Below are 20,795 nucleotides of genomic sequence, written 5' to 3'. Positions count from 1 at the left end.
ACAGAGGGAGCATTCAGATGAGCCCTAGCCAGACAGGAATCACCCATCCCAGCAGTCAGAACCCAGTGGTTCTGTCAAGGCTCACCACTGTAGGCTAAAGTGCTCTGAGGCCCTAAATAAACTAGAAAGCCAGTCTAGGCAACAAGGACTGCAACTCTTAGGTGAATCATAGTGTTGGGCCAGGCTTAGAGCAAGCAGACTTCAGGGAAAGATGACCTACTGAGACACTAGCTGGGAAGGCTTAAGGGAGTGTTTGTGCCACCCCTGCTCCAACCCCAGGCAGCACAGTTCGTGGTTCCAAAAGAAACCCTTTCCTTCCACATGAGGAGAGGAGAGGGAGGAGTAAAGAGGACTTTGTCTTGCATCTTGGATACCAGCTCATCCAAAGTAGGACAGGGTACCAGTCAGAGTCATGAGGCCCCCATTCCAGGCCCTATCTCTCAGATGACATTTCTAAAGACACACCCTGGGCCAGAAGAGAACCTGTTGCCTTGAAGGGAAGTACCCCACCCAAGCAGGACCCATAACCTGCTGACTAAAGAGCCCTTGGGCACTGAATAACCAGGAGCAATACCCAGGTGGTACACCATGGGCCTTGGGTGAAACTCTGAGACTTGCTGGCTTCAGATGAGACCCACTATCGTGCCTACAGTGAGAGACACCCTCTGCCTAAGAAAAGTAAAAGGGATTTTGTCTTGTACCTTAGGTACCAATTGGAGACAGGGGAGTAGAGCACCAAGTGGGCTCTTGGGGTCTCTGATTCCAGGCCTTGGCTCTTGGCTGGCATTTCTGGATCTGACCTGGTGCACAGAGGAGCCCACTGCCCTAAAAGATGAATCCCAGACCTGGCAGCATTCACCACAAGCTGACTAAAGAGTCCTTGGGCCTTAGGCCAGGCGCCGTGGCTCACGCCTATAATCCCAGCACTTTGGGAGGCCAAGGGGGTGGATCATGAGGTTGGGAGTTCAAGACCAGCCTGGCCAACATGGTGAAAGCCCGTGTCTACTAGAAATACAAAAATTAGGCAGGCATGGTGGCAGGTGCCTGCAATTCCAGCTATCCGGGAGGCTGAGGCAGAGAATTGCTTGAACCTGGGAGACAGAGGTTGCAGTGAGTCGAAATCATACCACTGCACTCCAGCCTGGGCGACAGTGAGTGAGACTCCATCTCAAAAAAAAAAAAAAAAAAAAATTATATAAATAGAAACAAGAAAAAGTTAAAAAGTAGAGAGACAAAGTTAAAGGGTATAGTTTTTATTACTTTTCTTTTTGCCTGTTTGTTTAGTGTAAGCAGTATTATGTTATCAGCTTAAAATAATGAGTTATAATGTAGTATTTGCAAGCCCCATGGTAACCTCAAATTTAAAAAAAAATATGTATAATGAATATGCAACAAGGAAAAAGCAGAAAATTAAATCATACCACCAGGGAAAATCACCTGCACTAGAAAAAGACATGAAGAAAGGAAAGAAGAAAGAGAAGAACAGAAAACAACCAGAAAACAAATTAAAAAATGGCCAGAGTAAGACCTTATTTATCAATAATATTGAATGTAAATGGACTAAACTTTCCAATCAAAAGACAGAGAGTGGCTGAATGGATTTAAAAACAAAAGACCCAATGATCTGTTGCCTATGAGAAACACACTTAACCTATAAAGGCACGTATAGACTGAAGATAAAGGGATAGAAAAATATATTCCATGACAATGGAAACCAAAAAGAAACAGGAATAGCTTTACTTATGCCAGACAAAATAGATTTCAAGACAAAACCTACAAAGAGACACAAAGTAGGTCATTATGTAATGATAAAGGGGTCGATTCAGCAAGAGGATATGACAATTAGAAATATATACACAACCAACACTGGAGCAGCCAGATATATAGAGAAATATCAGAGCTATAGAGAATGATAGACCCTAATACAACAGCTGCAGACTTTAACACCCCATTTTCAGCATTAGACTGATCTTCCAGACAGAAAATCAACAAAGAAATATCTGATTTAATCTTCACTATAGAACAAATGGGCCTAATAGATATTTACAGAAATATTTTGTACAACGGCGAGAGAATACACATTCTTCTCCTCAGCACATTGATCACTCTCAAGGACAGATTATAAGTTAGGTCATAAAACAAGTCTCAAACAGTTTTAAAAATTGAAATAATAGCAGGCATCTTCTCTGATCATAATGGAATAAAACTAGAAATCAATAACAAGGGGAATTTTGGAAGCTATAAACTACATAGAAATTAAACAATATGCTCCCAAATCAAGAAATTAAGAAGGAAACTGAAAACATTCTTGAAACAAATGATAATAGAAACACAATGCACCAAAACCCATATGATGCAGCAAAAACAGTACCAAGAAGTAAGTTTACAGCTATAAGTGCCCACATCAAAACAGAAGAAAAACTTCAAATACACAACCTAATACAGAACTAGAAAAGCAAGAGCAAACCAAACCTAAAGTTAGAATAAATAATAAAGATCAGAGATGAAATAAATGAGACTGAAATGAAGAAAACAAAACAAAAGACCAACAAAAGTGGTTTCTTTGAAAAGATAAACAAAATTGACAAATCATTAGCCAGACCAAGAAAAAAAAGAGAAGACCAAAATAAATAAAATCAGAGATAAGAAGGGAGATATCACAACTGATATTGCAGAAATTCAAAGGATCATTAGAAGCTACTATGAGCAACTATATGGCAATAAATTGGAAAATCTAGAAGAAACAGAAAAATTCCTAGACACGTAAATCTAACAATATTGAACCGTGAAGAAATCCAAAACCTGAACAGATTCAATAACAAGTAACAAATTTGAACTTGTAATAAAAAGTCTCTCAGCAAAGAAAAGCCTGGGACCCAGTGGCTTTACTGCTAAACTCTACCAAACATTTAAAGAAGAACTAATACCAATTCTACTCAAACTACTCTGAAAAACAGAGGAGGAAGGAATATGTCCAAAGTCATTCTACTAGTCCAGTATTACCCTGATACCAAAACCAGAGACAGATAAAAAGATGAAAACTTGAGGCCAATATCACCGATGAATATTGATACAAAAATCCTCAACAAAATACTCCCAAACCAAATTCAACAACATGCCAAGAAGATCACTCATCATGGCCAAGTAGGATTTATCCCAGGGATGCAAACATATGCAAATCAATAAATGTGTTACATCATATCAACAGAGTGAAGGACAAAAACCATATGATCCATCTCTGAGCAGCCATTGAAGGGGAAGAAACTGCGGCGGGGTGCGTGTATGTGTGTGTGTGTATGTGCACGCATGTGTGCATGTGTGTGCATGCACTAGTGTGTGGACAAGGAGGTGGGGGCAGCTGAGTTAGAGTCCCAACTCTTGGACTCTATTTGCTATTCTCTTCTTTCTCCCCCACATCTATCTGGTGATAGTGGGCACTTATATTTGCGTTCCTTTTCATTCATTTCTAAATCTCTTAAAACTTTTGGGTTGGGGGTATTGGGAAAGTCAGGAAAGGGAAAAGGAGAGTAGTAGCTGAAGAGGAAGAGGAGGACATGGAGATGAAGAAGATTAGCCTGGAGTTAGGGAACAGAGCCCCAGAGGAGGTGACAGAGTTAGTCTTTGATAACTGCCTATGTGTCAATGGGGAAATTGAAGGTCTGAAAGATACTTTTAAAGAACTAGAATTTCTGAGTATGGCTAATGTAGAACTAAGTTCACTGGCCCAGCTTCCCAGCTTAAATAAACTTCGAAAATGGGAGCTTAGTGACAACATAATTTCTGGAGGCTTGGAAGTCCTGGCAGAGAAATGTCCAAATCTTACCTACCTCAATCTGAGTGGAAACAAAATAAAAGATCTCAGTACAGTAGAAGCTCTGCAAAATCTTAAGAACTTGAAAAGTCTTGACCTGTTTAACTGTGAGATCACAAACCTGGAAGATTATAAAGTATTTTTGAACTCCTGCAGCAAATCACATATTAGATGGATTTGATCAGGAGGATAATGAAGCACCAGACTCTGAAGAGGAGGATGATGAGGATGGAGATGAAGATGATGAAGAAGAAGAGGAAAATTAAGCTGGTCCACTGGAAGGATATGAGGAAGAGGAGGAGGAAGAGGAAGAGAAGGATGAAGATGAGGATGAAGATGAAGATGAAGCAGGTTCAGAGTTGGGAGAGGGAGAAGAGGAAGTGGGCCTCTAATACTTAATGAAAGAAGAAATTCAGGATGCAGAAGATGATGATGACTATGTTGAAGAAGGGGAAGAAGAGGAAGAAAAAGGTCTTTGAGGGGAGAAGAGGAAATGAGATGCTGAAGATGATGGAAAGGAAGAAGATGACTAGATCATTCTAAGACCAGATTCTCTAATGTTTCTGCGTGTGCAATAGAGTGATCATACCTTTGTTTCTTCATGTATAATAGCTATCCCTACTGAAGATAATGTGTAAATTTTTAGAGGAAAAGTGTGGTTTTACTATTTTTGCCTTATCATTCCAAATAAGAACTAGTCTGTTAATGATCATATTGTATGTAGAGAAGAATTTTCATTGACTCCCATTGTGGAATTCCCTAGCAATTTATTTAGACTTAATTTTCTAAATTCAAGCTTACTGTATTAGTCATTTTTGGCCCATAATTAAAGCATGATCACTTAAAAAAAAATGATCATTTCAATTGATGCTAAAAAAGCATTTGATGAAATTCAATATTCCTTTCATGATAAAAGCACTAAAATAACCGGGTTTAGAAGGAACATATGTCAACACAATAAAAGTCATATATGACAGACCCATAGCTAGTATCATACTGAATGGGGAAAAACTGAAATCCTATCCTCAAAGATTGCGAACAGGACAAAGATGTCCACTTTCCCCACTGTTATTTGGCATAGTACTAGAAGTCCTTGCTAGAGCAATCAGACAAGATAAAGAAGGGAAGGCCATCCAAATTGGAAAGGAAGAAGTCAAATTTTCCTTGTTTGCAGATGATATTATATTTGTTAAAACTTAAAGACTTCACCAATAAACTAATAGAACTGATAAACAAATTCAATAAAGTTGCAGGATACAGAATCAATATACAAATATCAGTAGCATTCCTATATGCCAACAGCAAAATATCTGAAAAAGAAATCAAGAAAGTAATCCCATTTACAATAGCTACAAATAAAATTAAATACCTAGGAATTAACTTAACCAAAGCAGTGAAGTATCTCTACAATGAAAACTACAAAATATTGATGAAAGAAATTGAAGAAGACTCAAAAAAGGAAACATATTCTATGTTTATGGATTGGAAGAATCAATATTGTTAAAATGTCCATTCTACTCAAAGCAATCTACATAGTTACTGCAATCCATATCAAAATACCAAAGATATTCCTTACAAAAATAGAAAAAAAAATCCTAAAATTTATATGGAACCACAAAAGACCTAGAATTGCCAAAGCTATCCTAAATAAAAAGAACTAAACTTCAGGAATCACATTAGCTGACTACAAATTATACTATAGAGCCATAGTAACCAAAACAGCATGGTAATGGCATAAAAACAGATACATAGACCAGTAGAACAGACTAGAGAACCCCAAATAAATCCATACATCTATAGTAAACTCATTTTTTACAAAGGTGGCAAAACACATACATTGGGGAGAAGACAGTCTCTTCAATAAATAGTGCTGGGAAAACTGGATATCCATATGCAGAAAAATCAAACTAGACACCTATTCCTAGCCACATACAAAAATCAAATCAAAATGGGTTAAAGACTTAAATGTAAAACCTTAAACTATGAAACTACTACAAGAAAACATCGGGGAAACTCTCTAAGACACTGGAATAATTTATGCAAGTAAAATCCATTGAGTAATACCCAACAACCACAGGCAACCAAAGCAAAAATGGACAAATAGAATCTCATCAAGTTAAAAAGCTTCTGCACAACAAAGGAAACAATCAACCAAGTGAGACAAACCACAGAATGGAAATAAATTTTTTCGAAACTACCCATCTTATAAAGGATTAAGTAACCAGAATACATAAGAAGTTCAAACAACTCTATAGGAAAAAAAAAACTAATAACTTGATTTTAAAATGGTCAAAAGATCTGAATAGACATTTCTCAAAAGGAGAAATACAGTTTTCAAACAGGCATATGAAAAAATGCTCAGCATCATGGATCATCAGAGAAATACAAATCAAAAATACAATCTAGCTAGGTCTATCAATCCTGTTTATCCTTTCAAAAAACCAGTGTTTGGTTTCATTGAGCCTTTGTATGGGTTTTGGGGTCTCAGTTTCCTTCAGTTCTGCTCAATTTTAGTTATTTATTTTCTTCTCTAGCTTTGGGGTCAGTTTGTTCTTGTTTTTCTAGTTTCTCTAGGTGTGATATGAGATCGTTAATTTGAGATCTTTCTAACTTCTTGATGCAGGCATTTAGCACTATAAACTTTATTCTTTACAGTGCTTTTGCTGCATCACAGAGATTTTGGTATGTTATGTCTCTGTTTTTGTTTATTTCCAAGAATTTTTTTATTTCTTCCTTCATTTTGTTGTTTACCCAAAAGTTTTGATTTTTTTGCATTTATTGAGACTTGATTTATGGCCGAGCATCTGGCTAATCTTGGAGTACGTTCTGTGTGCAGATGAGAAGAATGTATATTCTGCGGTTGGTGGGTGTTCTGTAGATGTCTATTAAGCCCAATTTGTACAGTGTTGAATGTAAGTCCAGAATTCGTTAGTTTTATCCCTCGATGATCTAATGCCGTCAGTGTGGTGTTGAAATCCCCCCACTATTTTTGTGTGGTTGTGTGGTTATTATCTAAGTCTCTTTGTAGGTCATAAAACAGGAAGTACTTGTTTTATGAATCTGGGTGCTTCCATTTGTGTACATATATATTTAGAGTCAACAGTCTTCTTACTGAATTGAGCCCTTTATCATTATGTAGTGTCTGTTTTTTTTGTTGTTGTTGTTTTTGTTTTTTGTTTTTGTCTCTTTTAACTGTTGTTGGTTTAAAGTCTGTTTTACCTGATATAAGAATAGTGACCCTTACTCTTTTTGGTTTTCCATTTTTATGACAGATCTTTCTCCAACCCTTTACTTTAAGCCTATGGATGTCATTACATGTAAGATGGATCTCTTGAACATAGCAGACAGATGGGTCTTGTTTTTGTTTTTGTTTTTTTCTTTTTAATTCAACTTGCCACTGTGCCTTTTAAGTGGGGGTGTTAAGACTGTTTACATTCCAGATTAATATTTATATAGGAGGTTTTGATCCTATTGTGAAGTTGTTAGCTGGTTGACTTGTAGTTTCTATTCTGTGTTTCCTTTATAGGGTCTGTGGGATAGATACTTAAGTGTGATTTTGTGGTAACAGGTATTGTTCTTTTGTTTCCACATTTAGAACTTCCTTAAAGATTTCTTGTAAGGTTGGTCTAATGGTAACAAATTCCCTTAGCAATTGCCTATCTGAAAAAAGATTTTATTTTACCTTCATGTATTAAGCTCAATTTGGAGGACATGAAATTGTTGGTTGGAATGTCTTTTCTTCGAGAATGCTGAAAATAGACCCCCAATCTCTTCTGGCTTGAAAGGTTTCTACTGAGAAGTCTACTGTTAGCCTGATGGGGGTTTCTTTGTAGATGATCTGACCTTTTCCTCTAGCTGCATTTAAGATTTTTTCTTTAGTGCTGGCCTTAAAACAATCTGGTGACTATATGCCATATTGATGTTCATTTTGTGTAGAATCTAGCAGGTGTTCTCTGGATTTCTTGTATCTGGGTGTCTACCTCTCTAGCAAGATTACAGAGATTTTATTCTATTATTCCCTCAAATTTGTTTCCCAGATTGATTACTTTTTCTCCTACTCTCTCAAGAATGCCAATAATTTGTATGTTTAGTGGCTTTACATAATGCCCTATTTCTTAAAGACTTTGTTCATTTTTAAAAATTATCTTTTCTTTATTTTTGTCTGACTAGGTTAGTTTGAAAAAACATTCTTCAAGCTCTGAAATTCTTTCTTCTGCTTTGTTCAGTCTATTAACAAAGCTTTAAATTGTATTTTGAAATTCCTTAAGTGAGTTTTTCAGTTCCAGTAGTTCTAATTGATTTCTTTTTGAGATATTTATCTCTTTCTTCATTTCCTGGACTGATTTAGAAGTTTCTTCATGTTGATTTTCAACTTTGTCTTGGATCTCTTTGAGCTTCCTTACAATTGATGCCTTAAATTCATTATCTGTCATTTCTGAGTTTCCATTTTGGTTCAGGAGCCAGAGAGATCCTTTGATGTTGTTCAGCATTTCGATTTTCATGATGCCAGAATGCTTTTTCCTTCTCATCTGGAGAGGGTAAGGTCTTTTGGCTTTGCACCTATAGCCCTATAGCCCTACGTACTTCTGTCAGCAGGTTTCACTGTGGGCTCCACGGCGTGGACTACAGACCAGTAGATGGCACTTGCGGGTAAGTGCCAGCTGCTACACAAGCAGGTGGGTAAGTATCCTGTCTATGTTTACTGTGAAGTGTTCTGTTTTTTGCAGGTGAAGGCCAGGACAGTGGAGTGCCCAGTTCCCTGGGGTTCCTGTTCTACAGAGGTAGGGTGACAAATGTGGGCAGAGCTGAAGCCCCCTGGCTTGCCCACAAATACCCCAATGGTGAGCACAGGCACTAGCCCTGCCAAGGGTGACTAGGATAAGCTCCTGTAAACACACTTAGGTCTCTGCGGGGATGGGGGGTAAATGGCTTCACCAGCTCCCCATCCTAGATAGGCAGGAACTTAGGCTGTTTCCCTGTCACTCCCCTGTTGCAGGACTTGTGACTCCTAGTTCAGGTGTACCTTGTAGTCTATCTGCAGTCCACAATGTGGTTGAAAGCCATGGGAAATGTCTGTTTTGTGACTCCATGGGAGTGGTTTCACAGCATAATCTCATTACTCAACCCAATACAGATAGCCTTATGGCTTGTCTGTTCTCGGATGTGGCAGTACGACTGCTTCTTGTATGGGGGGACTCCACCTTTGGGCCCACGTGAGTGGATGTTGGTTGCAGCGGTATTGGCTAGTTGAGTCAGCCCAATCTCAGGCCCCAGGGAAAGCGGTTGGAGTGAGGTAGGTATTTCCACAGTTCCAGGCCGCTAGCCAGAGGGAATATCCCAGGCCAGTGGGGGCTGGGTTTTCAGAAGGGCTCTGGGCCACAGCTGAAATGTTCAGGTAGTGGCAGGGAAGCTAGGCTGTGGGCCCTTCACTGGGGAGGGCAGCATTTCTCAGCTGAAGCAATGAAGACACATGGCTCTGGGGTGCGCAACATGCTCCTACTTCCTCCCACCCAACCGATGCTGGACTTCACTTTTGGGGGCACACAAGGGTGCCACACCTTGTTTACTACCTCTGGGAGTTTTGCCCCAGAGGAACTCAGAGCCGTGACTGTCCACAGTGTTCAGGTGGGGATGTGGCTACTGTGCTGGAGCCCAAGCCATGAGCCTTGCCTGGAGAAGGGAGGCAGGGGTAGGGGATCGTGTGATCTGCAGTCTGGGTGCTTCCTGGAGGAACACAGAGCCACACTACCCACAGTGTTCAGGCAGGGGTGCAACTGCTGGACTTGAAGCCCAAACCAATGAGCCTTAGTGAGGAGCAGTGGGGCAGTCTGGCCACTCCTCAGCACCGGGACAATGGCCTCTATTGGGGTTACAGCAGCTTGCACCAGGCTGCTCAGGGATCCAAGGCCTGTGGAGCTTCATATGGGCTTGAGTAGTACCTCTCTAAAGACTCCAGGCAGCTCTCTGTTAGTCCAGAGGCCTGGGCCAGGGGCATGTGGGTTCTCGTGTGCCCAGGATTACAAAGGTCCATGGTGTAAGTGTGAATCCCCCAAAAACTCTCACCTGTTCACCCTTTCCCCACGTTAGGGAGCCTCCCCTGGCTCCACACCAGTCCCGGTAGGAACTGCCTGGCTTTGTTCATCTCTGTTCTCCATGGGGCCTGCTGCCTCCTTTGTAAATCCTGATGTGATGTCTTAGACAATCCACTTGAAGAGCTAGTATTTACAGACCACTTTGTTTCCTCTCTGTGAGAGCAGTGCACACTAGCTGCTTCTAGTCAGTCCTCTTCAACTAGAAACAAGGCCATCTTAAGAAAGGACCTTGCATCCTTCCTGGGAGGACCGTGCATCCTTCCTGATTTCTACAAAATCAGAGTGCTGTTTGGTCTGCACACCTGATTTAATATTCTGTTTGCTCTGCACATCTGAGTTCCAATTTCTGCAAGTACTCTGATCTTGGTTTCATTTTGATTTGGTTGTGTGTATCTGTAAATAAGTTGGCTCTTTTTCTCTTGCTTGCTTTTCAATGTCTTCTGAGAACAAAAATATTGTAAATGGTGGCCAGGCAATGGACAATTAAAATCCACTAAGGTGGCTAATCACCTTCTAAAATACTGGTCTAAACTCCTGACATTCCCTGACAGGATTTATAGGATTTATTTGGTCTGGAGAGATTAATAGCAAATAGAATGGGATTCCCCAGTATTCAAGCATGCCAAGTATTCTCGTTGGCTACATGGCTTTTCCTCATGAACACTTTTCAGTCAATGGTCATCTTAAGAATCATTCAACATCCCCAGACTTGTTTTTCCCAGTACCAAATTAAGAAACTACAACTATAGAATTTTTTAAAATGCTGGTATATAGAGGCTCCCAACTTCTTTATCTGTTTTTTTTTTTTTTCTTCTTCCTCTCTGCTTACTCTGAATCTATTGACTTTTCCACTGGAATTAGGATATTCTACTGTTACTAATCTCAAAAGCCAAGTAGAAATTTTCCTCAAGGCATTTCAGTCAAGGAAAACAAAAAGAGGGCTTTCAAACTACAACAGCTCTGTGGCAACCAATAACCTAGCCTTGTACACCTAAGAGTCATCCTTTCGGAAACGTAAAATTAGGTTTGCCTTGCTAGCAGTTGCTTAGGGTGATATAATACCTAATTAAAAGACTGATAATCTAAAAAGAAAAGGACTAGATAAATGTTTATAAAAAGTTAGGCTCTCAGATTAAACAAGTCAAAATCTTGAGTTCAGAGCAATAACATAAGTTATCTCTGCCTGGCATAAAAATTTTGCTTTGTCTTTCATGCATAAGCCAGAAAAAGCCAAGGGAGTTGGAGACTGTAAGTACCTTTTTCTAAAACACTTCCTCACTTAGGTTGACTAATTGAGCCAATGAGACTGGCAAACAAAAAAATTAATTATTGCTAAAATTGAAGGCCACTTGCAGATTTTGGTCTTGTGATACAATTTAGCTAGTCCTAGCTAAAATGCAAATATTTGAATGTTTAACCCCTAAACTCATTTGAAACACAAAAAGGGAAGACGCTTTTAAAAAATCTGCCGCAGAAATTGCTTTACCCAAAATTTGGTACCCAGCCTTCATAAAATTACCTATCAGGACAAATATAACATAGCCACATGAACAGGTCCCATTTTGTCAGACATGTCATTTGAACCCAACTCTCCTTCCATAAACCAGTGCATTGATTTTGAATTCTTGCTATCTGCCTGTAGGTTGGACTAGATCCTGTATTCTCTTAATTTCCTCCAATATTTGGCTATAACTCTCCAAAACCTGCTCTGTTCCTAAAGTCCTTAAACTGAAGCTGGACAACTTAACTTTCAAGGGACAAGTCTCATGCCTGATGTACAAGCTGCACAGGCAGGTCATGGAACCTGCTGATTCCACACCCAGTGACCTTCAAGCTGCAAATGAGGACAAGAGGTTGATGGCTTTATGTAGTGAACAACTTTTTCCAAGATGATGAGACAAGATTCCCCATCATAATGAGACTCTTGCCCCTCTTACATTTTCCTTTCTTATGCATATCTTTTTCTTTACAGGATAGTAGTGTAATTGAAATTTCACAATCAGTAGTTTCTGTTGATAACTTGATAGAATCTGACTCCAGAGCTCCCTTAAGTCATGAAATTAGGAAATATCTGTGCTACTGCTAATACTACATGTTGTATACAGATAAATTCCTCTGGGGAAGTTGAGGCCTGTATACATACAATTTTTTAATAAAATAGGTCACATAATTACAACAGGTCTCACCTAAGTCCCATGTCATTTGATTTATTCAATTGTCTGCCCTTAAGGTGAGGCTCAAAGCTCAAAACTATTATGCAAACTGGGATTACCATATTACTATTAACTTTATTTTCCATTTTCCTTTTAAAATTTTGTACTTCTTCCTTGTCAAATTTCTGCTGAAGTACTATTCCTAACAGAACAATGCTGGCCCAGCACTTTGAGAGGATGGCCAAAAGACTACAGAATAGATAAAATTAAACTTAACAATGGACTCCAGGAAGGCTTATCCTGAGAGTAACTCCCTCCAGACCTCCCTTTCTTGTTCAAATATGGCTAAAATGGTTTTGACACTGACCCCTAGTTGCCAATCATTCCCTCCAATGTGGGACCAGATCAGTAACCCAGGACAGTTCCATCCTGGTTAAAGGATGATCAGCAATGATTTCAGAGAGAGATCTTGATCCAAAGGGGGAAATGTGAAAGTTGTCAGAATAAAAATGGAGTCACATGATTTTTTAAAACCCTGAATAATGAAGCCAGGGAAGGCCATGAAGGGAAGGAGGGTTCTCATGCATGAATATCTGAATTAAAAATTCTCACAAAATACTGCAAAAACCATAATCTTGCATAAAGGCCATCATAATCTTACACACAAAAAAAATGTCTGCAAGGACATCTGCCCAGCAACTGCTTGTCCAAACTTGAACTGATATCGCCTGTGTTATTGATCCTTGTAGCTAAGGATAATTATCTCAAAACAATGATATAATCCTCCTCATTTTTTCCTTTAAAAACCTTTGTATTCCTTTACATTCCTGAATATACACAGTTTACTATGGCACACGTATTCCCATTGCAATGTCTATTCCTGAACATTCTCTTTCAGAGAATCTCCCTCTCTCACTATGTAGAATGACAGCTAGCTAAAAAGGTGAAATATGTGTCACTCATGTGAATGCTCAGACTACCACAGCTGCCCTTATGAGAAAGTTGTCATCATTTTGAGTATCCCATGAGACTTTAAACTGAGCAAGTAACACCCTTCACAGCCCAAGCAACACAATAATGCATTCTCATAGAATATGGTGGGCTTTCCATGAACCCTGTCCTTTGCAAGCTAAGGGAGCCATTGAATGATACTAAAGAACAGCCAACTCACACACCAACTGAAGAAAGGACATCAAGACAGCCTACTGGTGGGGTAGTACTCTCATCTGACTAGGACAGTGTGGACACTAAATGCTGCTTTCCAGCACAAGGAAAACATGCCACTGCAGTGCATGCTGGGAAACACTGAGCTGGGCGGGGCTGGAGGCTTCCCTCTCATCCTTTAAGACGGCTCTCTTAGAGGCTTTCCATAACCATCCTAATGGCAGCAATATCCCGGGCATTCTCTACCCTATTACTTGAATTTTACCTTCTTTGTAGGATTTACCTGCACTTGAAGTTATTGTACTGACTTCTTTACATGTTAACACGTTGTTATGTCTGCAGCCCTCAATCCTGCCCCCAATCCAGCCTTCTCAACGCATACTAGCATATGAGTTCACTAGAGGCAGTCACTCAATTTTGTTCATTGCTGGGTCCCCAGTGCCTGCTCCGTTGGAGGGTGAAGTGAGGATTAAGCTGAAATCTAAAGAGATATAGTAATTAAGCAGGTAAAAGGAGAAGAGGGGGGCATCCCAGTAAAAGTGAACAACATGTATAAAGATCCTGCATCAAAGGAGATTGCAACAAACCTGTAAGAGACAGAGAAGGCACCTGGCCTCACACTGAAAAAACAAGGGGCAGACAAAGAAGAAGGTGGCCAACCTGTGCTTGACCATGAGGGTTATATCAAGTGATATTGTCTATATCTTTAAAAATGCTTTACTAATTTTGAAGCAGTGGTAATATCATCAAATTTGCTTTTGAGATGATCACCTTTGCTGGGGTATAGAGAATACGAAGATACTTGTAAATCTGGTGGGAAGCTAAATTTGTGGCCCAAGTCAGGAGGGAAGTAAATTGGGCTAAGGGAGTAATTGTGGAGACGAAAAGAAGTGAGTGTGTTTTTAAAATGTTTAGAAATAAAAAATCAAATAGTAGTTGCAGATAGAGTGAATCTGAAAGATAAAAGGTTGAAAAGTACTACCAAGAATGATTCCTAAGTAACCAAACGCATACAAGATTCTGTAACGATTCTGCTATAGTGGAAAGCTTTCAGGTATGATATAAAATATAGGTCCCATCTGGCCAATACAAATGCCAATCTTGGACAGAAGATTGCAGAAGGTAGCAACCAACCTGTGCCAGAACATGGAGGTCACATGAAGCAATGCTGTCTGTATCTTAAAAAAAAAAAAAAAAAATGCTTAAGTAATCAATCAAACTGAAACTCAGACCATGCGAGCAGGGGTTCCCAGCAGTTAAAACAGGAAAGAACAGAAGTCCTGCAAGGCAAGGAGCTGAGGAAAATGAGGAAATCCTCTTTTTCTTCCTCTCTCCCCTCCAGACACACAGGTCTAGTAAAGTCCAATCTAACCTCTTAATGCTGCTTCTTGAGGGATGAAAGTGAGGGGCACGGCTGAAGGTGAAACCCTGAGCTGAAGGGTTGTTGGGTACAATGAAGAGTGATTAATTATGGTTTTGGGGGGGCCTATCTCTCTCTATCCTCAGCTCATCCCTAGGCCATGCTCTGCTTCAGACTTTGAGCTGACAAGGCTGGGGTTTGGCCTGTAGCCTTTCCCTGATATTCACCGGCAAACAGCATAGAAGATACTTACGGGGGAATTCAAGCTCAGAAACCAAGACAGTGAGACATCTGAGCAGCATGACTATGACGAGAAACACGACAAAGTGATTTACAGACTGCAGTATAGCAGTGGTATTAGAACAAACAGATGAAGAGTTTAAAATTAACAAAAGAAACATTAAAAAAGACATACAAGAAATCTGTGGATTAGCATAAAGAAGATACAGTGACTCTAAACGACGAATGTGATAAAATACCCTCAAAATACGTAAAGTAAAAATTTATAGAACTTCAGGGAGAAATAAACAATTTTACCAAAATAGTGAGTAATTTTAACATACCCTTCTCAATTACTGATAGGCCGGTCAGCAAAACCAAGAAAGATATAGAAGGTCTGAACAAAACAATGAACAAATTTAACCTACTTCATCAGAGACTAGATCAATGCTTCTCAAACTTTGATACAGATAGGAAATCACCTGATGACCTTGTTAAAATAGAGATTCAGGTTCAGTAGGACTGAGGTGGGGCCTGAGATTCTGCACTTCTACAAAGCTCCTAGGTGATACTGATGCTTCTGGTCCATAGATCACACTTTCAGCAAGGTACAAGCCCATAAAACAAACCTCGACAATTTCAATGAATACATATCACATAGACACCTTCTATGACCACAGTGAATTTCTGTTAAAAATTAATAACAAAAAAATAAAAATTTCATTTTAGAAAATTTGAAACAAATTAATTCATGGATTAGAAATGGTATCATATATATATAGTTCGTTATAATGAAAGCACTGCAATGTTAAGTTAAAACTTACTGGACTGTTGTGGATGCCATAAAACTGGTATTTCAATGGAAATATATAGCTTTAAATATTTTATTTGTGAACTAATACTCAACTTATAAAAGTAAAAAGAACAACAGAAAAAAATCCAAGAAAGTAGAAGAAAATGGGTGATAAAAATTACGGTGGAAATTCAACAACAAAAAAACACAATAAAAAGAACAATTTTCAAAGCAAAATTGGTTTCTTTTAAAAAAGAAATCAAAGTAGTTAAACTTCTAGCAAGATTACCAAATAATAAGAGCAAAGGTACATATAGATAATATTGTGAATGAAAAAGACACAACCACAGATACAGCAGAAATGAATATGATGATAAGACAACTTCTTCAAAATAGACTAAAAGACATGGTAAAAGTGATAAAAGATATTAGAGAACAATATAAATCAGATTTAGCAAATGTCATGGATGAGGTAACAGAACTCAGGAAAGAAATAGATATAAAACAAAAAATACATTCAAAATTGAAGACTAAATTGGAAGTAGTTACCACAGGAAAAAAAACATAACAGATAATTTCTTAAGCAAACAGGAGGTAAAGGGAGAAAAAAAATTTTTAAATAAAATAAATGAAGGGATAAAAGTAATTCAAGAGAAAGTAACAAATATTAAAGATGGGAAAAAAGGTTCAATATAGAGTTAGCAGGAATTCCTGAAAAAGAAAACCAAAGGAGGGTGGCCAAATACCAAAAATGATAATTCAGAAAATTTCCTGAATTAAAAAAAAATTTGATAATACATATTGAAAGAATGCACCATATTACTGAACACATCAACCTAGCAGAGCCAACACCAAGACAAGGGTTTTAAAGAAAAAGAAAAAAATCTTTTGGGCATCTAGGCAAAAAAACCAAGTGACTTCTAATGGGGAAAAAAATAGATTACCATTACTCCTAGGCTTTTCATGAGCCTTGCTGTATGCCAGAAAAAAAAAAAAAAAATGCAATGATAAAATTTATGATACTCAAGGAAGAAAATGTAAGCTAAAAATTTTATATCTATTCAAACTGACCATTAAATACAAAGACCAGAGTAAAACTTTTATTGACATTCAAAAATTCAGGGAACTGTTGTTTCCATAAGCACTTTCTGAAGAAAGTACTAGGGAATAAATTTCAGATAATCAAAATGACCGGAGAAATATTTGCACAAGCTCTAATGGTGAACACTAAACATATATAGTTACTTGTGGACTTACAAGATGCAGCAAGATTTAAAAGGGAGATGATATAACAGGTAATATCTATGTGCTGTGCGTAGAACATCAAGGTGCCCTGCATTTGCATATTAAAAAGGTAGGGTGGGAGGGCCATTTTTTTCCTAGGGTACGTGAATGACATGCCTGGTCAAACCAATCCCCTCAGCCCTATGCAAATCAGAAACCAACTCCTCCAGCCTCCTCATATAAGCAGCCACTTTTCCGCTGCACAGGGGGTTTTCTTTTTGTTCAAATCCCTCCTCCTTCTGTCTCTGTATGGGGGAGCTGTTTCTTTCTTCCTTCTTTCTTGCCTATTAAACTTTTCACTCCGTAAAACCACTCGACATGTGTCTGTGTGGTTTTATGCAAACAGGCTCGAAATGAAGAACCGGGATGTTCCTCTAGTCACTGGAGCCGTATCAGTAGTACAAAAAATATACAAGGGAAACATTTAAAACTTTATGAAATGATTTTAACAGAGGCCTAAAGAAATATAAAAATATACCATGTCCACGCACAGGAAGATTTAGTAACATAGAGATATCGATCTCTCCAAATTGTATTTATAGATTAAGTGCAAATCCAGTGAAAAGCCCAGTAGGGGTTTTCATAGAATTTGGTAAATTAATTATCAATTTTACACAAAAGAGTATGGCACCAAGAATAGTGAGGATATTTCTGAAAAAGAATAGGGTGAGAGACTTATCCTACCTGATGTCAAGACTAATCTGAAACTTGAAGTAAGTTAGTGTAATACTAGTGCAGGAATAAACAGACCAACCAGTGGAATTAAGAATCCAGAACTGTCTTATGCTTTCATAACAGTGAAAGAGGTGGCATGTCAGATCATTAGCGAAGGAAGAGTTATTTGATAAACAGTTATGGAAAAATGGTTACCAAACAGAAAAATTCAGTGTCATAACCCTATCTCACTTAATATAAAAAAAAATCAATCCCAGATGGATTTGGAATTTGTCTTGTTAAAAACCTTTAAACTTCTTACTAAAAACTTATAGGTGACTGCCCTTCTGATCCTGGGGTAGGAAATGATCTCTTTAAAATATTTTTATAAAATTATCTGCTTTAAAAATGATAAACTTTTGTTCATCAACAGACATATAAAAGAAAGTGAGTTACAAATTGGGATAAGATATTAGCAGTATAGAAATGAACAACAAATCAGTATCAGGAATATATGAACACTCTTACCAACAAAAAATGTGTAAATTGCATGAGTAAGCTTTTCATAAAAGAGAAAACAGATGTGGCCAAAACATTCATAAGATTTAATCTCAAGACTATCATGAAATACCATTTTATAGCCATTTAATTGGCAAAAATAAAAAAAAAATGTGCCAATACCAACTTGGTAAGAATATGTGAATCTATAGGGTGGGAGTATAACTGGTATTACTCCCTTGAAAAATAATTTGACCTTATCCTATAAGTTGAACATATTCTACATCTGATCCAATGCTTAAGCATTATAAGCAAGAAAAACAGTTGTAGATGTGTACTGGACACACGTATAAAAACGTTCATATTAACATGTATCCAAGAGCAAAAACCTTGATACAACCTGCAAATCCATCAAAGGAGATGCACAAATAAAATATTTAATAGTTACACAATGAAATACTACACAGCAGTAAAAGTGAACGGACTACAGCAACACTAAACAATATGGGCAAATATTAGCAATTTAATATTATATAAACATAATTACCGAATTATTACACACAGCTTGATATTCTTTCTATGCATTAAAACCAAACAAAATAACGGCATTTTTACCATTACATAAGAAATGAGAATACACATGCACACAATTTAAAGTGATAATTATCTTGGTGGAAGGAGCGGGGGTGAGGGCATGATAGGATGAGATATGATAGAAGTTATTGTTAGAGTCCTAGTTTTGAAGTGGGGTAGTAAGCTCATTGGTGCTCGTGACATTATTAAAACAAACAAATAGGCCGGGCGCGGTGGCTCAAGCCTGTAATCCCAGCACTTTGGGAGGCCGAGACGGGCGGATCACAAGGTCAGGAGATCGAGACCATCCTGGCTAACACGGTGAAACCCCGTCTCTACTAAAATACAAAAAACTAGCCGGGCGAGGTGGCGGGCGCCTGTAGTCCCAGCTACTCGGGAGGGTGAGGCAGGAGAATGGCGTGAACACGGGAGACGGAGCTTGCAGTGAGCTGAGATCCGGCCACTGCACTCCAGCCTGGGTGACAGCGAGACTCCGTCTCAAAAAAAAAAAAACAAATAATAGGGGATGCGTGTATCCATGAGGAGAAACGTGGCATCAACAACAGGTATAAATTCTAACTCTCACATCGGCTGTGAATGAGGCAAAGATCTACAGCACATTTACTTGATGACACAGTCTGTAAAACAAAGACATGTTAGTAGCCACGGTGGGCTGTGACAACTCTAGTCTCACCTCGATGAGTCAGGTTAAAAAGGATATTGACACTTCTCTTCCTTAAGTAATTTTCAGCTATGAGTGTGAAGTTATACGTTTCTTGTGAGTCTTGAGTTATTTGCCAATTACACCAGTTTTTGTGTGTACAAAGTTTCTTTTCCCCAGAAAATCTTAAAAAACAAAGCAAAATAATACATTACAAGGTTTTTATTTTCGTCAAAGCAAATGTATCCCTTATCCCTCAGGGCATACTCAGTGACTGTCAAACTAGGTTCCCCATAATGGCATTGATCCATCACCAACAAATACCAATAATGAAAATATTGTGTCTACAAATTTGATATATGTGCTGAAACGTCTTAACATGAATCACTGACTTCCCATGGGTGGTGAGAACATCCCTTAATTTACTTGGAATATTCCTAAAAAGTCAGAAATTGGGTAGACCCAGATTATCAGATATGACTATTTTCACGTCAAGGTATACATTAACTGTCTTTCTTACCATGCTATGCTAAATGTTCCTTTTTAAAAAACCTCAAGTAGAAAGTATTAGACACTTGTCATCACTTAAAGGTTTCCTCTTGACCTTGGCAGGTGGTTCTGAAATACTTGTTCAAATTTCCTGCAACATCTAAGTGTAGATTTTGCCATGTTGTCACAAGCACCTCAAACAAGGAAGAACTTTTCAATCATGTAACCAGAGCCAACTTACGATTCAAATAAAGTGTAGCTTTGGGAAGGTTGTTTAGACCACCCCAAGGCAGTGTCCGTCCCAGGATCCCAAGTACAGTGTAAAGTCTTGAAGTCCTGGGTTTCACAAGAAAAGTCCTTGGGCTCCTCAAGTACTTCTGTCCATACAAAGGAAAACATACCTAGTTAAATCTTTTTATTGGAAGATAAGCCAAATGGAAAGCTCTGTTTAGAGTCTGAAGCCACAGAGTTACTCTGAACAATGAAGGGGTGACTGAGGTGGAAGGCTACCTATCAACAGCCTCCAAAAGTCACTTTTCAGGGGTCACTTCATCTTGGCCCCTTCCCCTTCCTGCCCTTGGGATTTTCTGAGATGTCAAGGGCATGGATGGTCCATGTCATGCAAGTGGTTGATGCTGTATCCATTTGACAAGGGTTGTATCCCCAGTGCCTGCCAGTGTTTCATTTTGGTTGCTGTGGCTCACAGAATGCTTTGGGGATGCGAGAGAATCAGTCAGATTTGTGAACCTGCTAAATTCAACAGGCGGGAGCTGCGTGTTTGGGGAATGGCGAAGCACCTCCGAATCCCCAGAGTTACTGCTGCCTCTTGTGGCCATGCTAAGGGGACGCAGATGAGCCAGGCATCCAGGAGACTGGAGACTTCCTTTGGCAAGGGAGGCAGGGAGGGAGATGTTCCCTCCTGTGCAGGGGAAGGAGATGCTCAAAACAAAATACAGGAGGTCCCTAGTTGTGCACACACAGATCTATATAAAAATCAAAATGTTCCCACTCCACTAATATATCCAATGGAACCAATTTACTGCA

At 38.7% G+C, this 20,795-nt stretch overlaps 1 protein-coding gene and 1 pseudogene across 1 annotated transcript in view; one reads left to right on the top strand and one right to left on the bottom strand.

Moving 5' to 3' along the window:
• The window catches only part of OSMR (oncostatin M receptor), a 94,892-nt gene that overhangs the window by 35,619 nt on the left and 38,478 nt on the right, over nucleotides 1-20,795 (bottom strand). The window contains exons 6-7 of the mRNA XM_011944396.1: nucleotides 19,993-20,128; nucleotides 19,296-19,447 (exon numbers count right to left, since the gene is read on the bottom strand). Coding sequence (XP_011799786.1) covers nucleotides 19,296-19,447; nucleotides 19,993-20,128 — 288 coding nt within the window. The remainder of the gene's footprint in view (nucleotides 1-19,295; nucleotides 19,448-19,992; nucleotides 20,129-20,795) is intronic.
• LOC105513515 lies at nucleotides 3,242-4,344 on the top strand (annotated as a pseudogene).

This window comes from Colobus angolensis, unplaced genomic scaffold (genome assembly GCF_000951035.1).
Source record: "Colobus angolensis palliatus isolate OR3802 unplaced genomic scaffold, Cang.pa_1.0 Scaffold230, whole genome shotgun sequence".
Classification (NCBI taxonomy): domain Eukaryota; kingdom Metazoa; phylum Chordata; class Mammalia; order Primates; family Cercopithecidae; genus Colobus; species Colobus angolensis.
The sequence above is the reverse complement of the archived record's forward strand: the minus strand, read 5'-3'. Positions and strand labels throughout refer to the sequence as shown.